Source organism: Cyanistes caeruleus, chromosome 1 (assembly GCF_971803275.1).
Source record: "Cyanistes caeruleus chromosome 1, bCyaCae1.hap1.1, whole genome shotgun sequence".
Taxonomy (NCBI): Eukaryota; Metazoa; Chordata; class Aves; order Passeriformes; family Paridae; genus Cyanistes; species Cyanistes caeruleus.
In genome coordinates this window covers 139,640,045-139,661,999 of record NC_141701.1, presented here as the reverse complement: position 1 = coordinate 139,661,999, position 21,955 = coordinate 139,640,045, and the positions used below count along the sequence as shown (strand labels likewise).

Below are 21,955 nucleotides of genomic sequence, written 5' to 3'. Positions count from 1 at the left end.
AAAAAGAGAAAAAAAAAAGAGAAAAGAAAACCTCACTCAGCTAATACTCCTTTGGACTAAAGTTTACAATTTGGCAAGAAATTTTTATATTACCATTAATTCAGGTATGAAAATAAATGAAGGGGGCTAAGTGCTAAGGGAAGAGGAGATGGTAGTATTATATAATTTTCAAGGTTCATATTCTGCATCAGTTTTATAGATATTGGAAATTATTATTAGAATTTTGATTCAGATTTCTCTTTACAGTTTTCAAGCTGAATATTCCTGTGTCAACTGAAATACTAGAACATTTTCATGCTATCATGCATAAATCCTGACTGAAACAGACTTGGCAAAGAAATTTCTTTCTGACATCAGTGATGAGCAATGCTACCTTTAACATCATTACTTCAAGGACTGTCTGGCACAGCAACTGAAAACAAACCACAAAAGCAACTCAGGAACACAGAGGCTGAAGGGAAGCTTAACACGTTCTGAATGGGTTCAATGCTCCTAGGCATGCAACCGTCATGTCCAACAGCTTCAACAAATATCAACCCATAATATCAGTATGGTCCCATATTTCAGGTATTTGGAAATGTAAGTGCTCCCTCTTCTATGTGGGGAGAGAAAAGTAGCCAGCAAGAATGATCAGGTACTACCTTCCTAATGAGGCACACACCCATGCAGAGAAAGAGGCTGCCTATCATTTATCTAACTTCAAGATACATGGTCTATCTGAACAGTTATCCTGGGGACCCTGTGAATGTCATACATCCTCTCCTTAAGGATAGGATAAGTACTATTACCTTCACATTCAACCCCTCACACCTTCAACATTGTCAAATGAAGAACACAGGACACAGGCCCATCTGATTTCTGCCCCTGCTGTAGACTCTAAATACTATGAGGACTCTAAAAGTAAAGTGAAAAGTAATTCTAGAAAAGTCAAGGCAAATCCACACTGGATTCACCTAACAAAAGAACAAAGGACCTGCCAGCTTGGGCACTGAGTAGCCTCTATGAGGAAAAGGTGGAGACAGACGTTTTGATCAGTTCCAAAGCTACTGCCAAAATAGAAGCACCTACTTTTAAGGAAAATAAGGTTAGGCTGAGTCCAGACATTTTGGTGCCACCATGCGCTTCAAGAAAGCACAAAATGGTGACATAGCTGCACATTTATAATTCTCTAGCATCAATTTTGCAAAATGGCCAGCATTTGCATTTGGTAGGTGGTTTTAGAGCCTTACTTACAACAGCCTAGCAAACTATCAGACTCAATCCCTAGGGAGCAAGATTTAACACTGTTTGATGTCAAGAGCCCACAAGGACAACCCCCCGCAAAGTGCTAAACTTGAACAGTCCCAGCTTACAATAAGCTATGCACTCCAGGCTCTGAAAATATCCCTGAAAGTCTCCCTATGCTCTCTGACAGCAGTTCTCACATTGCAAACCCTGACATATGTCTAATTCAGGGCCAGCACCAAGAGGTCAACAAATGGTATCTCAGACAAGGTCAGCAGACAGCCCTACTGACAGACAGTAAAGTTAACAAAAAGTGAATCAAAAAGGTAGAGTGAATCAAGATGCAGGATTAAAGAAAAAAGAAAACAGTACTGAAAGTGTTTTTATCAAATCTGAGAAAGGCTAAAGTACATTGTTATATTTAGTGTAGCTGAGCACAGAGCAATGCAGAATGCAGTATGGCTTCCAGAAATCCTGCAAAAGGAATGTCTAATTTCTCTTTGAATACCATTGCAGATATAAATGTTTCAAGATGTAAGTTTGACTATCATCAACATTATCAGGATATTCCAACACAAATTAATTTCCTTTTAAGTACAGCTCTATGTGTAGCAACAAATGATCTGTGCATGCAACAACCCATGGAGCTCATCTCAAAACAGGCTGAGAAATTTTCCATCTCGCACCTCTGCTCTTCCCTCAAGGCCATCAAGCTTTTGTACTGGTGTTCTGCACATTTTCAACCACTTCTAAAGACAGCCACCAATAATTTTACTTTCTTACCTATTTATTACAGTGGCTGGATCACAAAAAACATTACCATGTCAATTCATCAACTGGCTAAAAGTGATGGATACAAGAAATAACATCTGTCTGAAAATGATGAAAAATCCATCCATAGAAATGCTATAAACTGATTCTATAAAAGGACATTTTATTTTAAAAAAAAACATTTAATGGACAAAAAGTACATCCAGTTTTTACTAATTTCAAATTTTCTCATTTTTGCTTTAGTATAAAAAGTAATTTTACTTTCAGTACCGAAAAATTGCAAGAGAATATAGAAGTATCTATGACATAAGCTAAGAAAATAATGCAAACACTATTTTTTCTCTACAAGTGATTTATAGTAGGCCCTTCTTCACTTTGGAGGTTATCCCCATCATGCCATAAAGCTCTAGCCCACACATTCTTAATGTCTCCTTTCCCTCCCAACAGGGGAGACATTAAAAATGCTTCAGCACAAAACAAACTCTGCCCTCTAGAGATTATCATCTTATGGAGTACCTGATCCATCCTTTAAAACTAAATAGCAGGTATTTCTTTTAAAAGCCTAGAGAGGAGGTGAAAATAAGTCAGCTTCTTTCCCCCCTGCCAAAGAAGAAAATAAAAGGTGCTCACCTCCTATGTAGTTGAATCCCTGAGCATTTTTCTAGTCACTCCCTGGCCAAAGTCATAATTCAATTAAATACCAAGAACATTAAAAACCATTACATTCCATCTGGACAAAAAAACTCCACCTGTTTTACTGGAAGGGTAGTCACCTGCTGGTACAGATGCCCAGAGAGGTTCTAGAGACTCCATCCTTGGAGATATTTACAACCCAACACAGTTCAGACTGACCCTGCTTACACAGGCAGGTCAGACTAGATAATCGTAAAAGGTTTCTCTCAAGCTTGACCTTTCTTCAATTATTTCTTTGATAATACACAAAAAAACCCAAATTACAGTATATTAAAATGTTTTACTTCTGACTGACAAAAACCAAGGTTGAACAAATATTTTGCTAGAAAAAACACAAAGCTGCCATCGCCCCCACTCCCTTGGAGATATCTGAAAAGGAGCCCTCAGTTTCAGTGACCAGGCATTTTAGCTCTCAGTAAGAATCAAGTCATTCTTTTCTCTTATTTCTGTACATTTGCCACAAAGTCAGTAAGAGGGATGACTGGAAGTTGGCACAAGATATTTCAGTCACTTGTAGTGTTGTCTTCTCTTAACTGCACTCCTCCACAGGCCAAAGAAGGAGAGAGGTCTGTACTCCTCTCTAACAGTCAAAATACACAGGCACTGGACCAGTGGCACAGCCATGAATTCCTCAGAAACACAAGAACTTCCCATCTGTACCACCACAAAACCAGTCAGATGCCCCATACAGGGGCCTCCAGTGGGCTTTAACCCCTCAACACCCAGGCCCAAGTCTCTATGAGAAAGCGCCTCACCTTCCAAGCCAGCCAGGTAGGAACACAGACTAAGAAAATCCTACTCATCTTAAGCCAAAGGAGATTCTCAACAAGGCCTGCCAGCGATCAGTGTTCTGTCTGGGCAGTTTTAGCACACCAAATGCTGTGGCAGAGCAGCCTGAAGGCACTGAGGGCATGTGAGGGCTGCAGGCCCCAGGAGCCAGAGGCTGAGGAGACGGGCACAGGCCCGGAGCCCTCGCAGCTCCCGGAGACCTCGGAGTGGGACAGGAGCACCAACCCTGCTTGTCTGGGAGCCCAGGAGAGGGAGGTCAGCTCCAGCTACCTGCACCGAGGTCCTGACATGTCCAGGACAGCTCTCTGAGCCAAAAAAAAGGGACTCCAAATGCCAACCCCGGACTGGTACACTCAGCCTTCAAACTGAGGTACGTGTTTTGGTTTAGCATTAATTGAAGGAGATTCATCAATACTTCAGTTACTCACTTTAACTAGAAGGTATGAGACTATATAGCTAGCTGAACCTTCACACAGAGTACTCAAGCATTAAATGCAATCAAACATGAAAAGTGTTATACACTGCATAATATAGGAGTGCAAAACTCTCCTAGAGAATTAGTGACATCTTTGTCTCTGGATCAACATTAAAAATCCCAAGTGACAGAATTCACAGCTATCTCCTCCAGAGACTATTACACAAGCCTATAGATTTTACACATCAATCATCCTATGAAGTTAAAACAGAAAATTTGAACAGAACTACTAAAAAAGAAATGAGGGGATGACATCAACAGAGCAAACCAAATAAAATTCTTAAAGAAAAAAAAGAAAAAAAAAAAAAGAAAAAGCTGAAGAAGCAATATTCCTAATGCTGTATGTATCAAAACCAACAAAAAAAGGTTGATAGATATTTTGCAGTCTATTTTGTGTCTAAAGATCTGACAAAAAGAGCAGCTGCTTTCAGTTTTAAAAATATATCTATAATGTGAATAAAGTATCTAACATACCAAATACATGGCATCAGATCTTAGCAAGTAACTTCTAACTTCCAATGATGAAGAAATTCTGTAAGACGTTTTTTAAAATCAGTTCTTTTATTTAACAAACTATTTATTTAACTAACTTTTAAGTGGTCCATACACTTTTCTGAAGCTATTAATCTTGGGACTATCAGGAATACTGTTTCTCTCAAGTACCAAATGTTTCAGTACATATTTTTAATGTTTGAGAATGGGTACTATATAATCTTTTATCTATTAACTACCAAAGAATAATCCAGGTAGAGCAACCATAGAAAACATGTAAAGTATGCTTTTATAAGCCCATACACTGTCATCGGATACACAGGGATGAAACAAAACAAGCACACATTAAAAATGTACTTGCAGTTAGATGAAATACATTCTGTACAAAAACTGGAACTAGGAGAGAACCACGGTTATTTTTATTCATGTTTTCATTTTCGTTATACAACACATCTTCAAGATACACAAATGGTTTAGATATGTTTGATCTTGTAGCCACCACAATTCTTTAAGACTGTATCCCATCTCTGTAACAACCATCTTGTGAACGTAAAAAGAAAAAACCCGTGTATCTACTGATCGCCCTTGTCCAAAAGGGCTCCTAAAAATGTTACCTGTTAACAGACCTGATGTTATATTAGTCTTTTGTCAACTACTGAAGGCAGTTTCCAGTACACCTTTGCTATATTTTTCCTACTTAATACCAAGATTTATAAAACATGAGAATGACATACAAACTGATAGTTTAAAAGTCCTAGCAGCTCTGAATATCACTTCATTGATTCTTCTCATCTTTCCACATTTCAACTTACCTCAGATCCTGAGGAAATCTGACTTTGGCCTGGCTGATTCGGAAGGTGACCAGCACTTCTCTCTGTAATAGAATCCACTGCATTGTCATCCTGTTCAACCATTTCCATGGTCATCAGTCTAAAAGTAAGTACATACACATTTAAATACCTCAGTACAGGCAGATATATCAGGCAGCTAGGGAGAGTAATTCCAAACTATTTTATACTTCAAACAGACAGAAAATAAATATGTTTCTGTCAAACTGAAGTCCTTTCTTCATTCCCCTGCATTAAAATATTCACTCATATAGCCAGAAGCTCTAAAACAAGTATTTTGGAAAGCTGCAGGGAGTTCTGGAGATGGTTCTCAGGGAGGGACAAGCAGAGTCCCAGGGTCACATGCAGTGCTGGCAGTACTGCCCACAGAAGGTCCCTTCAGTCCCAAACTGTCCAGCAGCCATGGGCTGCTACAGCCCTCTTGAACCTTCCAAGATACCTATTCCCTGCAAGCGTCTACGCTTGAGTTGTCTGTAAATTATTCACGGCTCAAGAGTCACAATTCTTCTCACTTTAAAGGTTTAAAAGTAGGGTAGATTTCATTGAAAAATAAGCAACTTGCTGACCCTCAATTTAAACTAAGAGTTTAAACTTCATAGAGATAACTTCCAAATCTGCTAAATATCCGCTATATAAAAATGCAATTACCTGACTCCTTTTCGATATTTCTTGGCACACTTAGTCATAATGGAAGGTGTGAGTTTTAAAACAAGAGCTTGGATCTCTTCGGCTCCCTTTCTCTCCTACCAAACCCTGCACTGAAGGTGCAACATTGAACAGGTGATGTCAAACATTGCCATGGTAACAGGTCAGTTTACAAACAGAACAGAGACAGGATAGTGTCAGGCAGAGGCAGGCAGGATGCCCTGCAGGCACGCTCCCACCTACACCCTACTTGCACAACCAATTGACAGCCACAAAAGGAAGACATTATGTTAGTTGAGGTATTTAAGAGGCAGCAAATCTCGGTCCCCCAGGTTCAGTTTCTATAACTAGGGGACGCCAGGCCTGACTGAAGTCAAAGTTCAATTCTTTCAACTGGCTGATAGTTACTTTGGTTTCTTCTCAGGACTTACACTGAGAGCTGCAAGTCAAGAACTGCTACCCACCTGACTCTGAGTCTCTGGAATTTAGTACTACAAGCTGTAAGTTAACTGCATTGAATCAAATTAAATGTAAACAAAACTCCTTTTGCTGCACTATTTTACAGAACATTCCACAGTCTTTGAAGAGAATAAATTTTATTGTTTCTTTAAAAATCAAATTTTTGCCCAAAATAAAGGCATGAAAATATGAAAAGATGCAGAGAAGCATATTTCGAGCTCATATGCCTTCAATGGTACTGTACTGACAAGACTTAACAGTACTACAGCTAAAGGTAGCCAAGCTGCAAAACAATTCAATATTTAATTAGTTAACACGAGTATTTCTGCTCAGAGAAGTTATGTACCCTATGCCAGTATTAATTCAGATTAGAATCATAGGGAGCTATTTTACACCTAAAATTTTTCTACATTTTTATCTTGCTAGTTATGACTAATTATCTTTCTCTTTACCTACAATTTTATTAAATATCTACTGAAATTCACCAAAGTCTAACAACTCTGAGGAAAATGTTGTCACCACACTTTTCACCATAAGTTTCTATAAGAAGATGTTATTTAATTAAACTATTCTTGTTTTATATATGTACAATATAATAACAATAATAAAGTAGGAAAGAAAGTTCTTCCTTTGTAAACAAGGGCCACCCATGAAGTGTCAAATATGAAAGGTCTATATGGTTCATGAAGAATAAGCTTCAGAATAGCTCACACACCACGAAAGATTAATGCATAGGTACTGGCAACATATTCATTGTAATCTCTTCCTGAAGATAGGAATATAGTCAGAAATAATTCACTTTTTGAAGGCCCTGAAGTATTTTTGCATCCAGAGCCATCCGTCACAGAAAACCTACTGTTGAAAAAAACACCAAAAACAAACAACAAAATACGCAAGTACTTTTCTTCCCACTGAATGCATTTCATAGAATTTTTACCCAGAAAGAGCCATTTTTCATCATGGAAAAGATTTTGTTACTAATTTTTAGCTTAATTTCTCACTGATTGCAGAACAGCATAAAAACGTACTTATTTCTACTAATTTATCAGGATTTTTCTCCCCAAGACTCTTCATCTGCAATGCTGCACTAAGTTAGCAAAAAGCTACAAAAAAAACATCAGTGCAGCAGAAAATCACACAATGTTACTCCTCCTATTTTGCAAAATGGAATACAGAGAAAGGGGTATATTTTTTGATTCTTTAATTAGAAAAACAACAGCAAGAACTATACATGTATACAAGAACTGACAAACATAATTAAGATTTATGATATAAATGGAAAACTCTAGAATTCATATATATTTTCCATCTAGAATTGTGTATATTCTGATTTGTAATACAAATTATTGCTTAATTGAAAACTTTTGCAGGGTGGAGTAAAGTCTGAAAATTTGCCATAAAAAGCAATCACTTCTCTGAAACGCAGCAAAATACCTTTCCTAAATAAGTTCAAACCTGCTTCTTTTTGACAACCTCTGTGACCAAATAGTGACTTGACTTAAAACCACATCCAAATATAAAGATTCAATCACAGCCTAAAAAAAAAAAAAAAAAAAAAAAAAAAAAGTATTTGAGTAATTTTAAAAGGTACAGGAGCTATCTTGGCATAAAATTTCAGTGAGAAAGATGACTTAAGACAAACTGTAGCACATTAGTATCACAATTCAGACATGTTACGAGATTAGGAACCTTCGATAGACATAACCATGGGATCACTGAACTGGCAGGAGCAGGTCAGCTGCGGTCATTTGAGCCGACAGGGTCAGCGGTGGCACAGTCACACTGAGCTGAGCCAGGTCATGTGGGCTCGTACACAGCTCAAGACCAGGCATGCCAAGGAACTCCTGGATTTCAGACTCCTGTCACAGTCTTCAGAGCACTCTCATAACCTGAATTATACAGAGTTTTTATTTCCTGTACTATGTATCATGTCAACATGAATGCATCGAACTTTTTAATAAATACACAGAAAAAACAGTGAGCAATATTATAACTGTGCTTTTTCTGAAACATCAGTAATGCAGACTGTGGCATGAAACCATTACTAATCCAATTCAGAAAAGTTTCCACTCGTATCACACTAATCAGTCAGCATTGCAAGAAAATTCTAACATATTAATTGCTTTTAAGTTTTCAAGAAATAAAAACAATTTTCCATCAAGCCTTTAAAATCCTTTATAAAAGTCTATCAGTAGCAGTACACATCACACTTAAAAGTTTACATTACCTTCCTTTTATTTTTAAAGGAAAACTAAGCAAATAGTCTAAAGTAGGTGGTCTTGGGTCCTGCTTAGAATTATACAATGTTTTTCTTCATTGTATGACTAATTATATACACATTTTAGTCTAATACTCAGTACTACTACAATTTTTTTTTATATTTTTTATCTTAGTTGCTTACAAAGACTGAACAATAAATACTAGTCTGGATTTTCAAATTAATAAACAAGTTATACCTCTACACTCACATAAAAAGGGGACAAAAATGGCTTTCCATAATGTAAACAAAGATACCTGCTTCTTCCTACAACATTGCAAAGAGATCTTCAGGATCTGGCAGGAAGTTTAACTGTTACCCAACTAGCAACATTTCAACATATCTAAGCTCATGTTTACTGTAGTCACTGAGACTAATGGAAAGCAGGCCAGTAGCAGATAAACACTGATCAAGATAATGCATACAGTGGAAATCAAAAGCTTCTTCAACTGCAATCAGATGAACCACCCCTGACAGGAGAAATCTGACAGATGGAATCAGCTAGAGGAAACCAGAATTTTTTTCCTAGAAAATTCAAAGCAATTTACAGTTAAAGAGGTGAAATTTTTATATTTTTGCCCATAGCTAAGAGATGGAGGATAGCATCCCTATTAAATAACTAATATAATTAATTAATAATATAATTGGTGAAATTTTACTGCAAAAGCAGATTACTACAGTATTTTACATAACTTGAAGTGTGTGACTATCTAAATAAATACCCAGAGACATTTTTAAAAACAACTTTTTTATTTCAACCATCCTTTATACATCAGGGACTGCTTGCAAAGGTGGTTTGATACAAAGGAAATCAATCGTAAGGGGCTGAAAAATATGTTTCAGCCCTTGTTTCAAACCTCTTTGACGACTTTTATTCACAGGGGGAGTTGCTAGAAAGCAAGAATGTGAATTTACAAACACCTGTTTTGCATTTATTGATGGCCCCACAGTGAGTGTGGAAACTGTCAGAATGCACTCGTTTCAGAAGAGCACTGTGTTACAGAGTATAAACTCTGTAATGACTCTTTTACCACCCTGGTGGCATGAAGGACACCAGCTGATAAGGTGGTCACAGAATTCAGTCAAGTAAAATGTGCAACAGCACAACAGACCCGATTTTGAAAGCACAAACTTTCAGTTTTCAGTATCACCAGAGCTTCATCACTAAGCTTCTTGTGTCTCCTACACTCTCAATATTTCCCTGTTTTCTTCCCTGAACACTAAACCCCAAAATGTTAAAACCCCAACGTGGTATTACTCTGAGCATAGGCAACGCTATCTGGCCACTCGGCACCTGCCGCCTCAACCATCCTGACGGTGCAGAGCCGGCTGTGAGAGGTCACACGGCTCCCCGCTACAAGGGCCCAACCAGCCCCTGGGTAGGCCAGAGCTCCCGTGGAATTGCTCAACACGCGGCTGCACTCAGCACCAATAATGATGCTATCGCAGCAGTGGGGGATGCAGACAAAATGCTCAAAGTTTTAAGCAAGACTTCGGACTCATGAAGACCACTGTGATCCCTCCCCACTTGTTCTGACACAGCTCCGAAAGCCCTGTGGGCAAGGGTACAACCGGGAGTAACGGACTAAGGGGCAAAGGCCACCGGGCACCCCCGCTCCCCCTGGCCGGGCCGTCCGGGGCGCTCTGCCCGCAGCGGGCAGGCTCTACCCCCGCTCCGAGCCGCAACGCCGGGCGAGCCGAGCCGGTGCACCGAGCAAGGGCTGGTGCCACCGCCTGCCGGAGCCCGGCGATAGCCGTGGTTCCCGGGCTGCATAGAGCCGGCGGTCCGCGCAGTCCTTCCGGAACTGCCGGGATGCGGGGCCGCCCCACAGCGCCGTGCGGGCTCTGCGCGGCCGTCCCCGAGCACAGCGCGCTCCCGGCTGCCGACGGGAACGCTCCACCGGCGCCTCCTGCGCGCTCCCGCGGCGGGGCTGAGCTAAGCGCGACACAGCGCCCCCCGCCTGCCCTGCCCTGCCCGCCGCGCCGCCCGCTGCCCTCCGCGCTGCCCCGCTCCCGGCCCGCGGGGGGTCGGGCTGCGCGCACACGTGTCCCCGCCCCTCCCGCACTCACCCGCCGCCCTGTACGTGCTGCCCCCGTCACAGGGGGTGGGGGGGATCGAGCCGGGCGGAGCCGCACGTCGGCCTCACGTCAGCGCTGATGCAGCCGCGCCGCCGCGGGGGCGCCGAGGAAATGGCGTCTGTGGGGCCTCCCAGCGCCAGCGGCCGCGGCAGGAGGCGGAGCCGCGAGCGGGCGGCGGCGCCGAGCGGCCGCGGGGCGCAACGGCCGCGGCGCTGACCAACCGCCGCCGCGGGGGCCCCGCCGGCGCCGCCCATTGGCCGGGGCGGGACGCGGTGCGGGCGGGGCGGCCCCGCGCTGCCGGGGGCGGGGGCGGCCGGTAACAGCCGGGGCAGCCGCGGGGCCGCCGCGCTCCCTGGGCCGCGCTCCGGGCGTGCGATAGCGGGGCGGTGCCCAGCGCTCGCCGCGCCGGCCGGGCCCCGCCGATAAGGGCGGTTGGCTGGGGCCCCCCGCAGGGTCCAGCCCCAGCTGTCCCAGCGCTGACCTAGGGAAGGGACGCGACACAACCCCCGGTTGTCCCCTGGGCGGTGCCGGAGCCCTGAGGGACGCGGAAAGGGCCCAGAGGCCGCCACGCCGAGGTGTTGCCCGCAGGTTGTTGTGTGAATCTGTTCAGTAAAAGCACGTTCCTTACATCGGTCATTCATGGTATGACATAGTACTTTACATTTATTTGGCTAAAGAAATCAGAAGTTGCCAAGAGGCAACAAGAGGGAGCGACGTGCGTGTTTCCCCGTTCGCTGCCACGGGATTACGTCCAAATATCCTGAGTCATGTTGGGTTTGTGCTGTCGGTGTGAGCACGTCCTTTGCCGGGAGCACAGGGCCCGTCAACTCAGGGTTAGTAACACTAAAATGAAATACATGAGTAAGCTATAAACTTTGTTACTAGCGGTGTTTGAACATCATATGTGTTATTGCTGCTCAGTATTTTACAAAGTAGTGTAAAAAGGGATTCTACTGAAATATATTTTAACTTGGGTGTCTATACATCACTGCACATATATTCTGAAGTTACGTAATGTATTTACACATTTTTATGTTTTAGTTTGTTTTTGTTTTTTTTTTTTAATACTGTGAGAAACTACTCAGTGTGGTAAATAAACATGAAAAACCTAAGTTAATTGCACATAACTCATTGTGATTGAAGAATTGGAGGATGTGTGTGTCAGGACTGGTGATAGGTCCACACAGGTCAAACACTCAGTCTTATTCATGGCATGGAGAGAACCTGCGTATGGATTTCCTGTGTTTTTTTAAAAAACAAATAACTCTTATCTCTGACTTCATAAGAGATGAATCATATTTATTTGCAAAGGTTTTGCCTTTAAGCATTTAGTTCTTTAATTTGCTTCAAAGGAGTTATTTATCATAGCCATCAAATTCATAATCCAGTGGAAAAAAATACAGATTCTTCAATTATCACTATTGCTTGTGCAAGTTTTTTGTTTTCATCGTACATTTCCTTTCCTGAGATATCAAACACCCCCTTCCTGTTCTGAGTTCTGTTTCCCTCCCTTTGTTACATATATATTTTGTGTCTGTTCTGGGTTTTTAAATAGGAGTTTCTCTTCCCATAATTAATTAAGAATTCACCCATTACATACACTATTGTTATGCTCATCCATTAGAAGATATGTTGTGTCAATTAAAAATATTTGTTAAAATAGTAAGATAACCAAATGAACAGGAAAGTGTTAAACTACTGAGAATTACTCTGCTGAAACCTTTGGAAGAAATTCCAGTTTTGCCCTGTATACTCAAAAAGCCAAAAATGTCACTTAGGATATTAGCAGCACCTCAAAAATATTTTTGAAGGTAAAAGTCTTATTACAAACAGGAAGAAATTTCAAACGAGGGTGTTAAATAATGGAAACCACTGGAGTGAATTACCCGTAAACAAACTGAGAATTTCCATGAACTCTTAGGGCCTGGATTTGGACAAGCAGGTTTTTTTTTTTAGCTTTCAAGTAAGTCATAAACAGCTTTGAAATGTTTAACTAAGAATTTATTACTATTTATACTGCTTTTCTCATAATGATGTGTACCAGAGGAGTAAGTGAGCTGCCAGAGGGACTTAGACCTTGGCGATACAAAGATGCCTAACCAGGTCTGGCTCTTGATGCAGCTCGCTGAAGTTGGTGGGCTGGAAGAGGAAGGGAATGAAAAGCAACTGTTATGTTCTTACTGCAGCAGGGCTGGGGTACTGTGTTTCTTGCCTGAGGCCAGACTGACCTGTGCCACAAAAGTGCTCACTTCAACTAAAAACAGTTCTCTTTAAATTGGGATCAATGCCTGGGTGAGAACCCATTTAATCTCAAACACTGAGACCAAAAGCAATCCATAAGGCCACGCAAGTCAGGATTTGTCATGATTTTCATAATTTATGTAAGAACGTAAACTTGAAATCCAGATTCTTTGCTGCCATCAGAATGACTGCCTGAGTCATCTTTTCTAACTCAAAACATCTTTTTTTTTTTTTTTTTAACTTTGGTGGGCAGAGCCAATAAGTTTCTTTAAATCCGGATCAATTCTTAAGTCTGATCTACTGCACCATCACACAGAAAGAAGTACTACCTTAACCAGGGAGGGTAATAGATGAGCAGGGGGTTGGAGCTACTTCATTTGGCACCAAAAGAAACATGGTCCTCTTTGCAGAGAACACAAATACTTCACCAATGCACATTACATCAGTAGGAATGCTATCTGTGTAATTTTCAGATAACTGATTCTACATATAGGTCTCACAGCTGCTATCTTTTAAATAGATTTTTTTTAAGGGGATTGAAAGAATTTAATGCATTTTAGTTATGAAACACCTGTTTAGTTTTCTTGTAAAAAAGTTCATGGATTGTCTTGGAATAAACAATGACAGCAAAATGGATATGCTACCTAGCTTAGTTGTCAATTTCTCTTTAATTAGAATCCAGACATCTGAAGACAATACAGGTAAAACTGACAGAAAAATAGACTGGTATTATCCTATTTGAAATAATACTGATACTTACTGATCAATAATTTCACCCCAGGTCTCCTCATGGACCACTCCAATTTTAGCTGATCATTGAATAACCCTACCTCTGCTCATTCACTGCCTGCAAGGAAATAGAGGGACAAGTGCAGATCTTGCAGAGTGGTCACAGGAAAGTGCTGTCAACGCACAGCCACTGATTTCACAATTTATTTTGTAAATGTGATGAAAGTCGGAAGTAGCCAATATCTGCATGCTGCAACAGAATCCTGATCAGTTTGAAACAGAGAACAGGTAAGGGAAGAAGTACACTTCAGTGAGTATAAAATATAAGACTAATAATTTATTTTACCTATTCTTTTCTTTTATAAACTCCTAGCAATGCGAGAAAAATATTGATTTCCATTGTCTCACAAACAGAAAAAGAAATGGCACACCCTTAGAAAGATAAACATTGGACAGTATTGTAAAAGGTAAAAGCTTTGTAAAGATCTTTTTCCAAATGTATATAGATTTTTTTTTTAAAAGTTACACATCTGTATAATTATAAATATTTTGTAATGTTTTCTTCCCTAAACTGTGTTAAGGTGAACACTGAGTGACAGTACAAGCAGTACAAGAGCAAATTGATGATCTTGTGATTCTTATTATTTGCTGCTGCCTGTCACTGGAACTTCTGAAAATCGATACTGCCTAAATTAGTGCTCTGCTAAGGCACCACCTTGACTTCTGCGGGTTGCATAATCGAGAAGCACAGGAAGGAATAGCCTTGAGGAGTCCTAGGCCTGGCTTAGTGAGAAGCCTGGCCTAACAGCTGTGAGGCTTTGCAGTACCTCAGCTAGCTCTACTTTGCCTTGTGTCATGTAAACAATAGGATTTCTTTATTTGGAAGGGTTAGATGTTATTATTGGTGGAGGAGATATCAAGCACTATTCTAGGTGCATTTTTTAAAATATCATTGTTTTTATTTTCTTGGGTTTATAATAATACTTTATACTCCAAAGATGAAATACAAAATTTTAACATGGATTGATTGCTTTTTTTTTTTTTTTTTACTTTTTTAGGATTTGTGATAAGAAATTTAAGTTTAGAAATACGAAACAGGTATCCCAATTCATATGCTACTGTCTGGTATGTCCTGCAGTTTGAAAGGAGGTACTGATGCACCAAAACATAGCAAAGCAAATCAGAGTACACTAGCAGCTAAACTGTGATCACTTTATTAATCACTGCTTGAACAACACAAATGGCTGAAGTGATTTGTGAATGTGTCATTAGATACCTGGTGTTTGTAAGTAATGAGGAGAATTAATGGCATTCAGACTCTATTTCCTAATTTACCAGTCCTAGGTTAGGTCTCCAGCACTGTTGTCTCCCTACACACTGGAGCCAGAACAAACAAAACAGCGGAGAAACCTGTCAAGTCTGACAAATAACTTGACATTTGTATAAATTGCTGCATACTCATTTGTTGCATATTCATTTCATGAGACAAATTATTATAATCTGAAAATAATATTCTGACTTGGGAACAATGTAAGGCATCTGATATGCTTAAAGGATTGACTGGTGACTTCAAGATATATACATCATGATATTTCTGTTACAGCAGAAAAAAAGAATGGTAACTTAGATCCACTCCATGAAATTTTCTTTTCCTTTGCTGAACAATGAACTTTACTTATATAACACCTTCCTCATAACATGTACTTCGCAGTATTTATAACCATTTACAATTTATTGCTGTTTGTAGAGATCTTTGAACTTTTCAGGTAAAAAGTACCAGGTTTGTATAAAGCATTATTTTATACCTGTAGTATGAATATTAAATTTTCAAACAACTGCTTAAGTTGTATTTATAATTTAAATACATAAGACTTTACTATTAAAAGTTTTCTGAATAGGCTGTGTTAAAAGAAGCACACAGAAAACAGTTTGTAGTTGAATGTGAATACACTGTACTACAGGAGTATGGGTCTTCTAAACAGTTGACATATACTTGTGCCTTGAAAAAGATGTATCCTGTAAGGCACAGTGAGCCAGTGCAGGAATGTGGCCAGCACTAATAGGATGTTGAGGAACTACCTCACAGAAAGGTGAATGACATCAAACATTCAAATAATGCAGTAAAAGGCAAACTCATACAAAGAGTTCATATTTATTAAAAATATTCATTGAAAAAATATTTTTTAATAAATCTGCATTTGGTTAACACTGTTGCTGTAGACTAGATTTTCTAGCAGCTGTAGGCTGGTTTTGATGGGGAAGCAGATCGTTTTGTTGGTGGTAAGTGGTTGTAAATGACACTGAAGACCAAGAATACAGAATATAAAATGAAAAGCAAGAGCTGCTGATTAAATGGAGCAAGGTAAAGGTGTCTGGGAGCTATAAAAAGAAGGATTAGGTGCAACTGAGAAATATCTAAATGGAAGAGTATTCTGTATAACACAAGATTATCAGGCTATTTGAAATGTGTTTATGTGAGAGAATTTGCAATGTGTTTATGTGAGAGGCCTTCTGTATTTCTTTCATGTCAAGAATTGTTAGTTCTTAATCTACCAGGGATACAGATAAATGGCTAAGGAGACATATTTTTCTGAAAAGGTTATATCTTCATCAAATGCTAGCTCAACGAATTTATCTCTTTGATGATTCTGTTTTGCCAGCTGGTTTATTTATGAGCTGTTTCTTCTCATTCTATTTGTCTAGCACTTTTGCACATTACAGGAGTTTTCCATCTCCATTAAGTATGAAATATGTGTTTTACTGTATTATCTGAGAGACAAATATATATACTTTTATAAAATAATTTCTCAAGAAAACCCAAGGAAATGGAATGATGCCTACTTTAATTTAGAAAATGACATTTTAGAAATCAGCACTAGACATTTCCCATTTATCATATTTTAGTGGAGACAGATACTATTTGCTCTTTTTCCTTTTTTTTTTTTCTTTTTTTTTTTTTTTTTCCCGGAAACAACAGGTCTGCAAATTCAACCTTGTATCAAAATTAAGTTGTGCTGCCTAAGAGTCATCATCACTAGAGGTTCTGCAGTCACCAAGTTCAAGTGTTTTTGTTCCTTCTGTATGTGTACTTATACATACTGCACACACAGATGTCATAGAGATGTATGCTGGGGTTTACATTTTTAGTATAGTGGTAGAACAACTCAAGATTTACATGACTATTTTCTCCAAAACATTGTGCCTAGCAAACAAAAAGCAGCAGCTGCCTTCCTCTCACAGTATCTGCTCGTAAAATGATAGGATTGTAAAATCATTGAAGTTGGAAAAGACCTCCAAGGAAACCGAGTCAAACCTTTGGCTGAACACCACCTTGTCAAATAAACCACAGCACTAAGTACCACATCCAGTTGTTTCTTGAACACCTCCCAGGATGATGACTGCACCACCTCCCTGGGCAGCCTGTTCCAATGGCTGACAACCCTTTGAGTGAAGAAATTCCTCCAGATGTCCAGCCTGAACATCTCCAGTCGCAGCTTGAGGTCACTTCCTCTCATTCTGTCTCAGATTGCCTGGGGAAAGAGATTAACCCCCACCTTGCTACAATCTCCTTTCAAGGAGTTGTAGAGAGGAATAAGGTCTCTCCTGAGATTCCTCAAGGCTAAACACCCCCTGCTCCTCCAGCTGCATCCTCATATGACTTATTTTCTGTACATTTCACCAGCTTCATTCCTCTTCTCCAGATATGCTCCAGCACCTCAATGTCTTTTTTGAAGTGATAGGCCCAGAACTGGGCACAGGTCTTGAAGTATTGAGCAGTGTCTTTTTACTGTGTTACAGCATCTCCATGACAGAATTATTTCACTATGATTTTTAAAAGCAATAGTACAATGGTGCACATGATCTATGAGCCTTTTATTAAAAGGCACTGCTAAAAAAAGACTCGAACCACTTTCCGAAGACAATTGCATAATTTCTGAATCAAAAGGGAAGAAGATAAATTTAGAATAATATTGTTTGGTTCATTGCTGGTACTATAAACAAATATATTCCTTGCTCATGACCTGGTAGAAGCAACTGAACTTTCTTGGAACTGCATCTTCCCTTCCCTTGTGTGCAGCATCATCTCATGGCTCTGTCCCTCCCTCTCATTTCCACCAGCAGGGATAAGTGATGATGTTTGAACAGTTCCATGTCCTCAGCTCTGTCACCATGCTTCCCTGACTCATACCAGCTTTGGGATTTTTTGCATATATGCTAAAGCATGAAAACTACAAACTAGGTTATTTACTAGAGTAAATTTCAGGGGTAGTTTCATATTCAAATTAAACCTGAAAGCAAAATCCCAGTAATTAACTCAAACCAAACCACATGATGACTCAGACAGGACTCCTTCATTTTTAACAATTCAGAAAATAAAGCAATCTAATAGCTTCTTTAGAAGCTTTTTGTATTCTTTTTCCAAATGCTTAGATAAACAACATGATAAATAGGAACACTGAAGCCTCTTATATGCCAGGTTGCTTGTTTGTTGGTAAATTGTTATATCTGCTTCACCCAGCCCATAGCAAGTACCTGAGCCATCGGCATCTGTTTCACTTAGTGAACAGGAAGGATTTACAACCTTGTAAAATGAACACAGAAAAGCTCCAAAATCTTTTACTTGTATAACACCTTCCTCACAACATGTACTTCACAGTATTTATAACCATTTACATATATATATGAGCTATATACCTCACATATATAACCTCATATATAAAGCTGTTTAATATCTGAAAATTCCTGTAAGTAGGCTCATTTACTGCATCATAAAGTCTTGACAGCACACTGATCTCTAAATACAAGTTCTAAATACACAATTTTGCTTGTCAATAATGTTGCAGAATATTTTTAGCAATGTTTTTGGCAATAAAATAGAAAAAAAAACTAATATTGCTCAGACAGATAATTTAACTTTTTAGCTACAATGACACGAAAATAAATCGGTGCCCCTTTTTAGTAATAGATAGGGGAAAATGACATTTGCAAATTTTTTTCCAAGCAGTCCTGGGGAAGGATAGAATAAATCCGAGAGTTGAACAAAACAATTGATGGCTAACTAATAAATGTTGTTTGGTGGAGTTCAACTTTCGTTATTTTTCCTGTTTCATGGACAAAGAGCCGTGGGTTTTGCTAGTTTTATTGGAGGTTATGCAAGTTGAAACTCTTGAACTATTTTTTATCTATTCAGCGCTGCCATCTTGTGGCCAGAGTGCAGTGAGTGTCTGCTTCTTAATGAAAATTAAAGGGGTTAAAGAAGATTAAATAATCACACATTTTAAATTTTTCATAAACTTAAAATAATCTACAAGAACACTACTTAATTACTGTGTATTTTTATAATCACAAAAGATTTGTTCAGTTTATGCATATATTTTGCACATTACCACATGAAAGACAAATACCCACAATAAAAGTCTAGATTAAAAATAGCTATAATGAAATAAAAGTCCGTTCCTGCATCTATAATTTATCTTGTTTTCAGAAGCAAAATACTATTTGAAAAAAATTTTAGTATTATTACCTGCATCTATAATGTAGACTAACTCATCTAGTATAAATTGAATATAACATAAATAATCCATTCAATATTCTCATTTTCTCCATGAAAAAGCCTAAGGAATATGTTACTCAAAAAATAGGGGTTTAAATCAAAGATAAGAAGAGCAGATAGTAACATGTGCAGATAGTAAGCATTTGCAAATGAAATGGTGGTGGTGGGCGAATGTGGATACTCACTGTCAGTTCAGACTGCAGTCTAAACCAGCTTTTAAATAAAGCAGCAAGTGGTATAGTGGCACATTTAATATAGTGTTTGTATTACCATAGGGCCATGGGATTCCTAGTTCTGTAGCAGAATAATATAGTGTTAGATGTAGCATAAACATAAAAAAAAATAGACAGCTCCTTCGAAAATAATTACATAAGAGAAAACAAGTAAATGCAAACAGATAGAAACAAATAGCAGATGAGAGAAAATAAATGCATGTAAACAATGGGGGAACTCAGGAAATACTGCAATACTGATTGGGACAGTGAGCAGACTTGTAGCAGATGTAATCAAAGAAACATGAATTTGTGGATGTATTGTCAAAATTTTAAGGTGGCATATGCATTTAGTAGAAAATAACCTCTGCCACTCACTACTGTAATCAACAATACATAAAGAACTGGTAAGAATTTACTGGGAAGAAGTTGACTTCTCTGTAGGACTATCCTACAAAAACTTGCAGAATTTCTATCTGTCCCCATCTGTGTCTCTGCTATCTACACCTGCTGAAAGACAACACTAAGCATTGGTCAAGCAGGATTTAAAGCAGGTCTGCACATCTGCTTCTATCATGAAATGCGTCAAGACACGACTGAGGTAGCTGAGGACACCATTACTTTGTCACGCTTTGTCAAATGGCAACTTGCATTTCTGGCTGTCTTGTGCATGTCTGCACAGCAGGTTAATTCAGATGATCAACATCTGGGTTTCAGCAGGTAGGAGCAGCCCCACCACACAGCTAACACTGAACTGAACTCACTGATGCATAAATCTTGTATCCACTCACATAAAGCATTGGTGCATACGCACAAGTTTTAGTCTTGCTCTTGGCAGATATAATTATTTCTTATTAGACTGCATGAGAACCTTTGTTCTTCTGGAAGTTCTTTTGGAAGTTTTGGTGAGATGACCTCAGCAACACAGAGTAATGCTCACAGCTTGCTCATTTCAGACTCCTACAATACCCCATTCTGTGTTTTCAGAGTTGACAGTTTCAACTTGTCAGTTGACAAAGAAACTTGATGAAAAGGATATCCAGGTTTTAAAGTTGTGACTTAAGTAGGAATTGTTATTTCTTAAATACATTTAAATCCAAGAACAATTTTTAAATACCTTACATAAAAGCAGTAACAAATGTTCATGTTCTCCTCTGAATTGTGACTCCCTAATTTGCTTCTTTAACTGCAGTCTTCTAGAACAGTGTGCAGAATAGCTGAGGATTTGGTACGTAATTAAGTCTGTGCTAACTGTGAATATTCATAATTTTAGAAAATTAATACATGATTCTCCCATGCTGAACACCCTAAATTATTAGTTTTGAAAATACCTGCCTTCCTGTATCTGTGTTTCTAGTTTTTAACAGTTAACTTAGGACTAAACTTCTTCATATAATAAAAACTTAGAAAATGTGTAATGTTTGGGTAGTGTACAGATAAGGTTGTTTTTCATTATTGGCCGTATAACTTGTGATATCTGATCTTGTACAATTAATACATTCACATAGCTTGGTTAAACAGCATAATTGAATTGTGCCAGCATATATTATAACTTCTAAGAGTTTAAGTCATAAACTTGTGACTAACACTACCACTTAAAAAGATCCTTCAGCCCTTAAAAAAAGGAGAAAGTGCCACAGATATAATCCAACACTTCCAGAAAATAACAAGCACCTAAGAGTTTGAAGTTACAACCTACCTCCCCCACAGCAAACAGAAGAGCTTTAAGCTAGCAGAATAGAAAAATAAAAGGGTTTAGGGTGAAAACAGAGAAAGTTGAAGTGGTGTTTAAAATGCCTAGAAGGAGCCAATAAAAATAATTTTGAAAGAGAACACAAAGGAAAGCATTAAGGCTTAATGATAAAGTTACAAGCACTGGAAATAAAATGGGCAAGGGCTTAATGTTGTTATAAATTTGTATTGTGATACTGGCTTTCGCAGATGAATATTATATATTAAATACTTTTTAGCTATGTATGTACTTTTTTGCTAACAAGTCTTAGGTTTAAAAAGATTTCCTAGGTACAAGGCAAAGAAACCCCAGAGGGCAAGGACACTGGGGCCCAAGCTGTTATCAGGAGAACAATAGAGCCCAAACTGTTATCAGCGGAAGATATGAAGACCAGCTGCCCTCAGGGGAAGGATGAGGGGCCCGGACTGTTATCAACAAGTGACCATGTGCAAAAGAAAGGAAACCAAACTCCAAAATAATGCTCATCAGCTAGAACAATGATGACCAGCAAAAATAAATGCTAACCAGCAGAAAATTAAAATTGTACAAAAACATGAAGGCGGAACCAGGGAGGGGACGCTTTGAATATGCATTAATCCTTCACAACATGGGGGGATAAAAGAGTTCCCCGAAATACCAGGTGTGTTCCTGGCAAGGCGCCAGGGCACCCGGCCGTTTTAACCCTTTGCTTTATTTCTTTTGTCTCCTAATTGTCTTTTGTTTATATTAAATTATTTTTATAATTTATTAAGTGA

The 21,955-nt window shown here is 39.1% G+C and overlaps 1 protein-coding gene and 1 long non-coding RNA gene across 31 annotated transcripts in view; one reads left to right on the top strand and one right to left on the bottom strand.

Annotated features, from left to right (window-relative positions):
* Positions 1-11,008, bottom strand: part of CREM (cAMP responsive element modulator) — a 36,076-nt gene extending 25,068 nt beyond the window's left edge. For 7 of the 29 annotated variants that reach the window (XM_086863801.1, XM_086863878.1, XM_086863870.1 and 4 more), the window contains exons 1-2: positions 10,724-10,960; positions 5,257-5,374 (exon numbers count right to left, since the gene is read on the bottom strand). In XM_086863801.1, coding sequence (XP_086719927.1) covers positions 5,257-5,370 — 114 coding nt within the window. In that variant the 5' untranslated portion in view covers positions 5,371-5,374; positions 10,724-10,960. Of the gene's footprint in view, positions 1-5,256; positions 5,375-5,940; positions 6,051-7,830; positions 7,932-10,723 lie in introns of all 29 variants that reach the window. The other 22 variants (XM_086863833.1, XM_086863818.1, XM_086863898.1 and 19 more) reach the window with 13 other exon arrangements.
* Positions 11,009-11,033: 25 nt separating this feature from the next.
* LOC111924080 (uncharacterized) lies at positions 11,034-21,947 on the top strand. Of its 2 annotated transcripts, none has more exons than XR_015279450.1 (4): positions 11,034-11,374; positions 14,076-14,169; positions 14,761-14,800; positions 16,680-21,947. It is a non-coding gene; the product is annotated as an uncharacterized LOC111924080 (long non-coding RNA). The 2 variants fall into 2 exon arrangements; XR_015279449.1 differs by having other exon boundaries at positions 14,761-14,851.
* Positions 21,948-21,955: the final 8 nt, after the last annotated feature.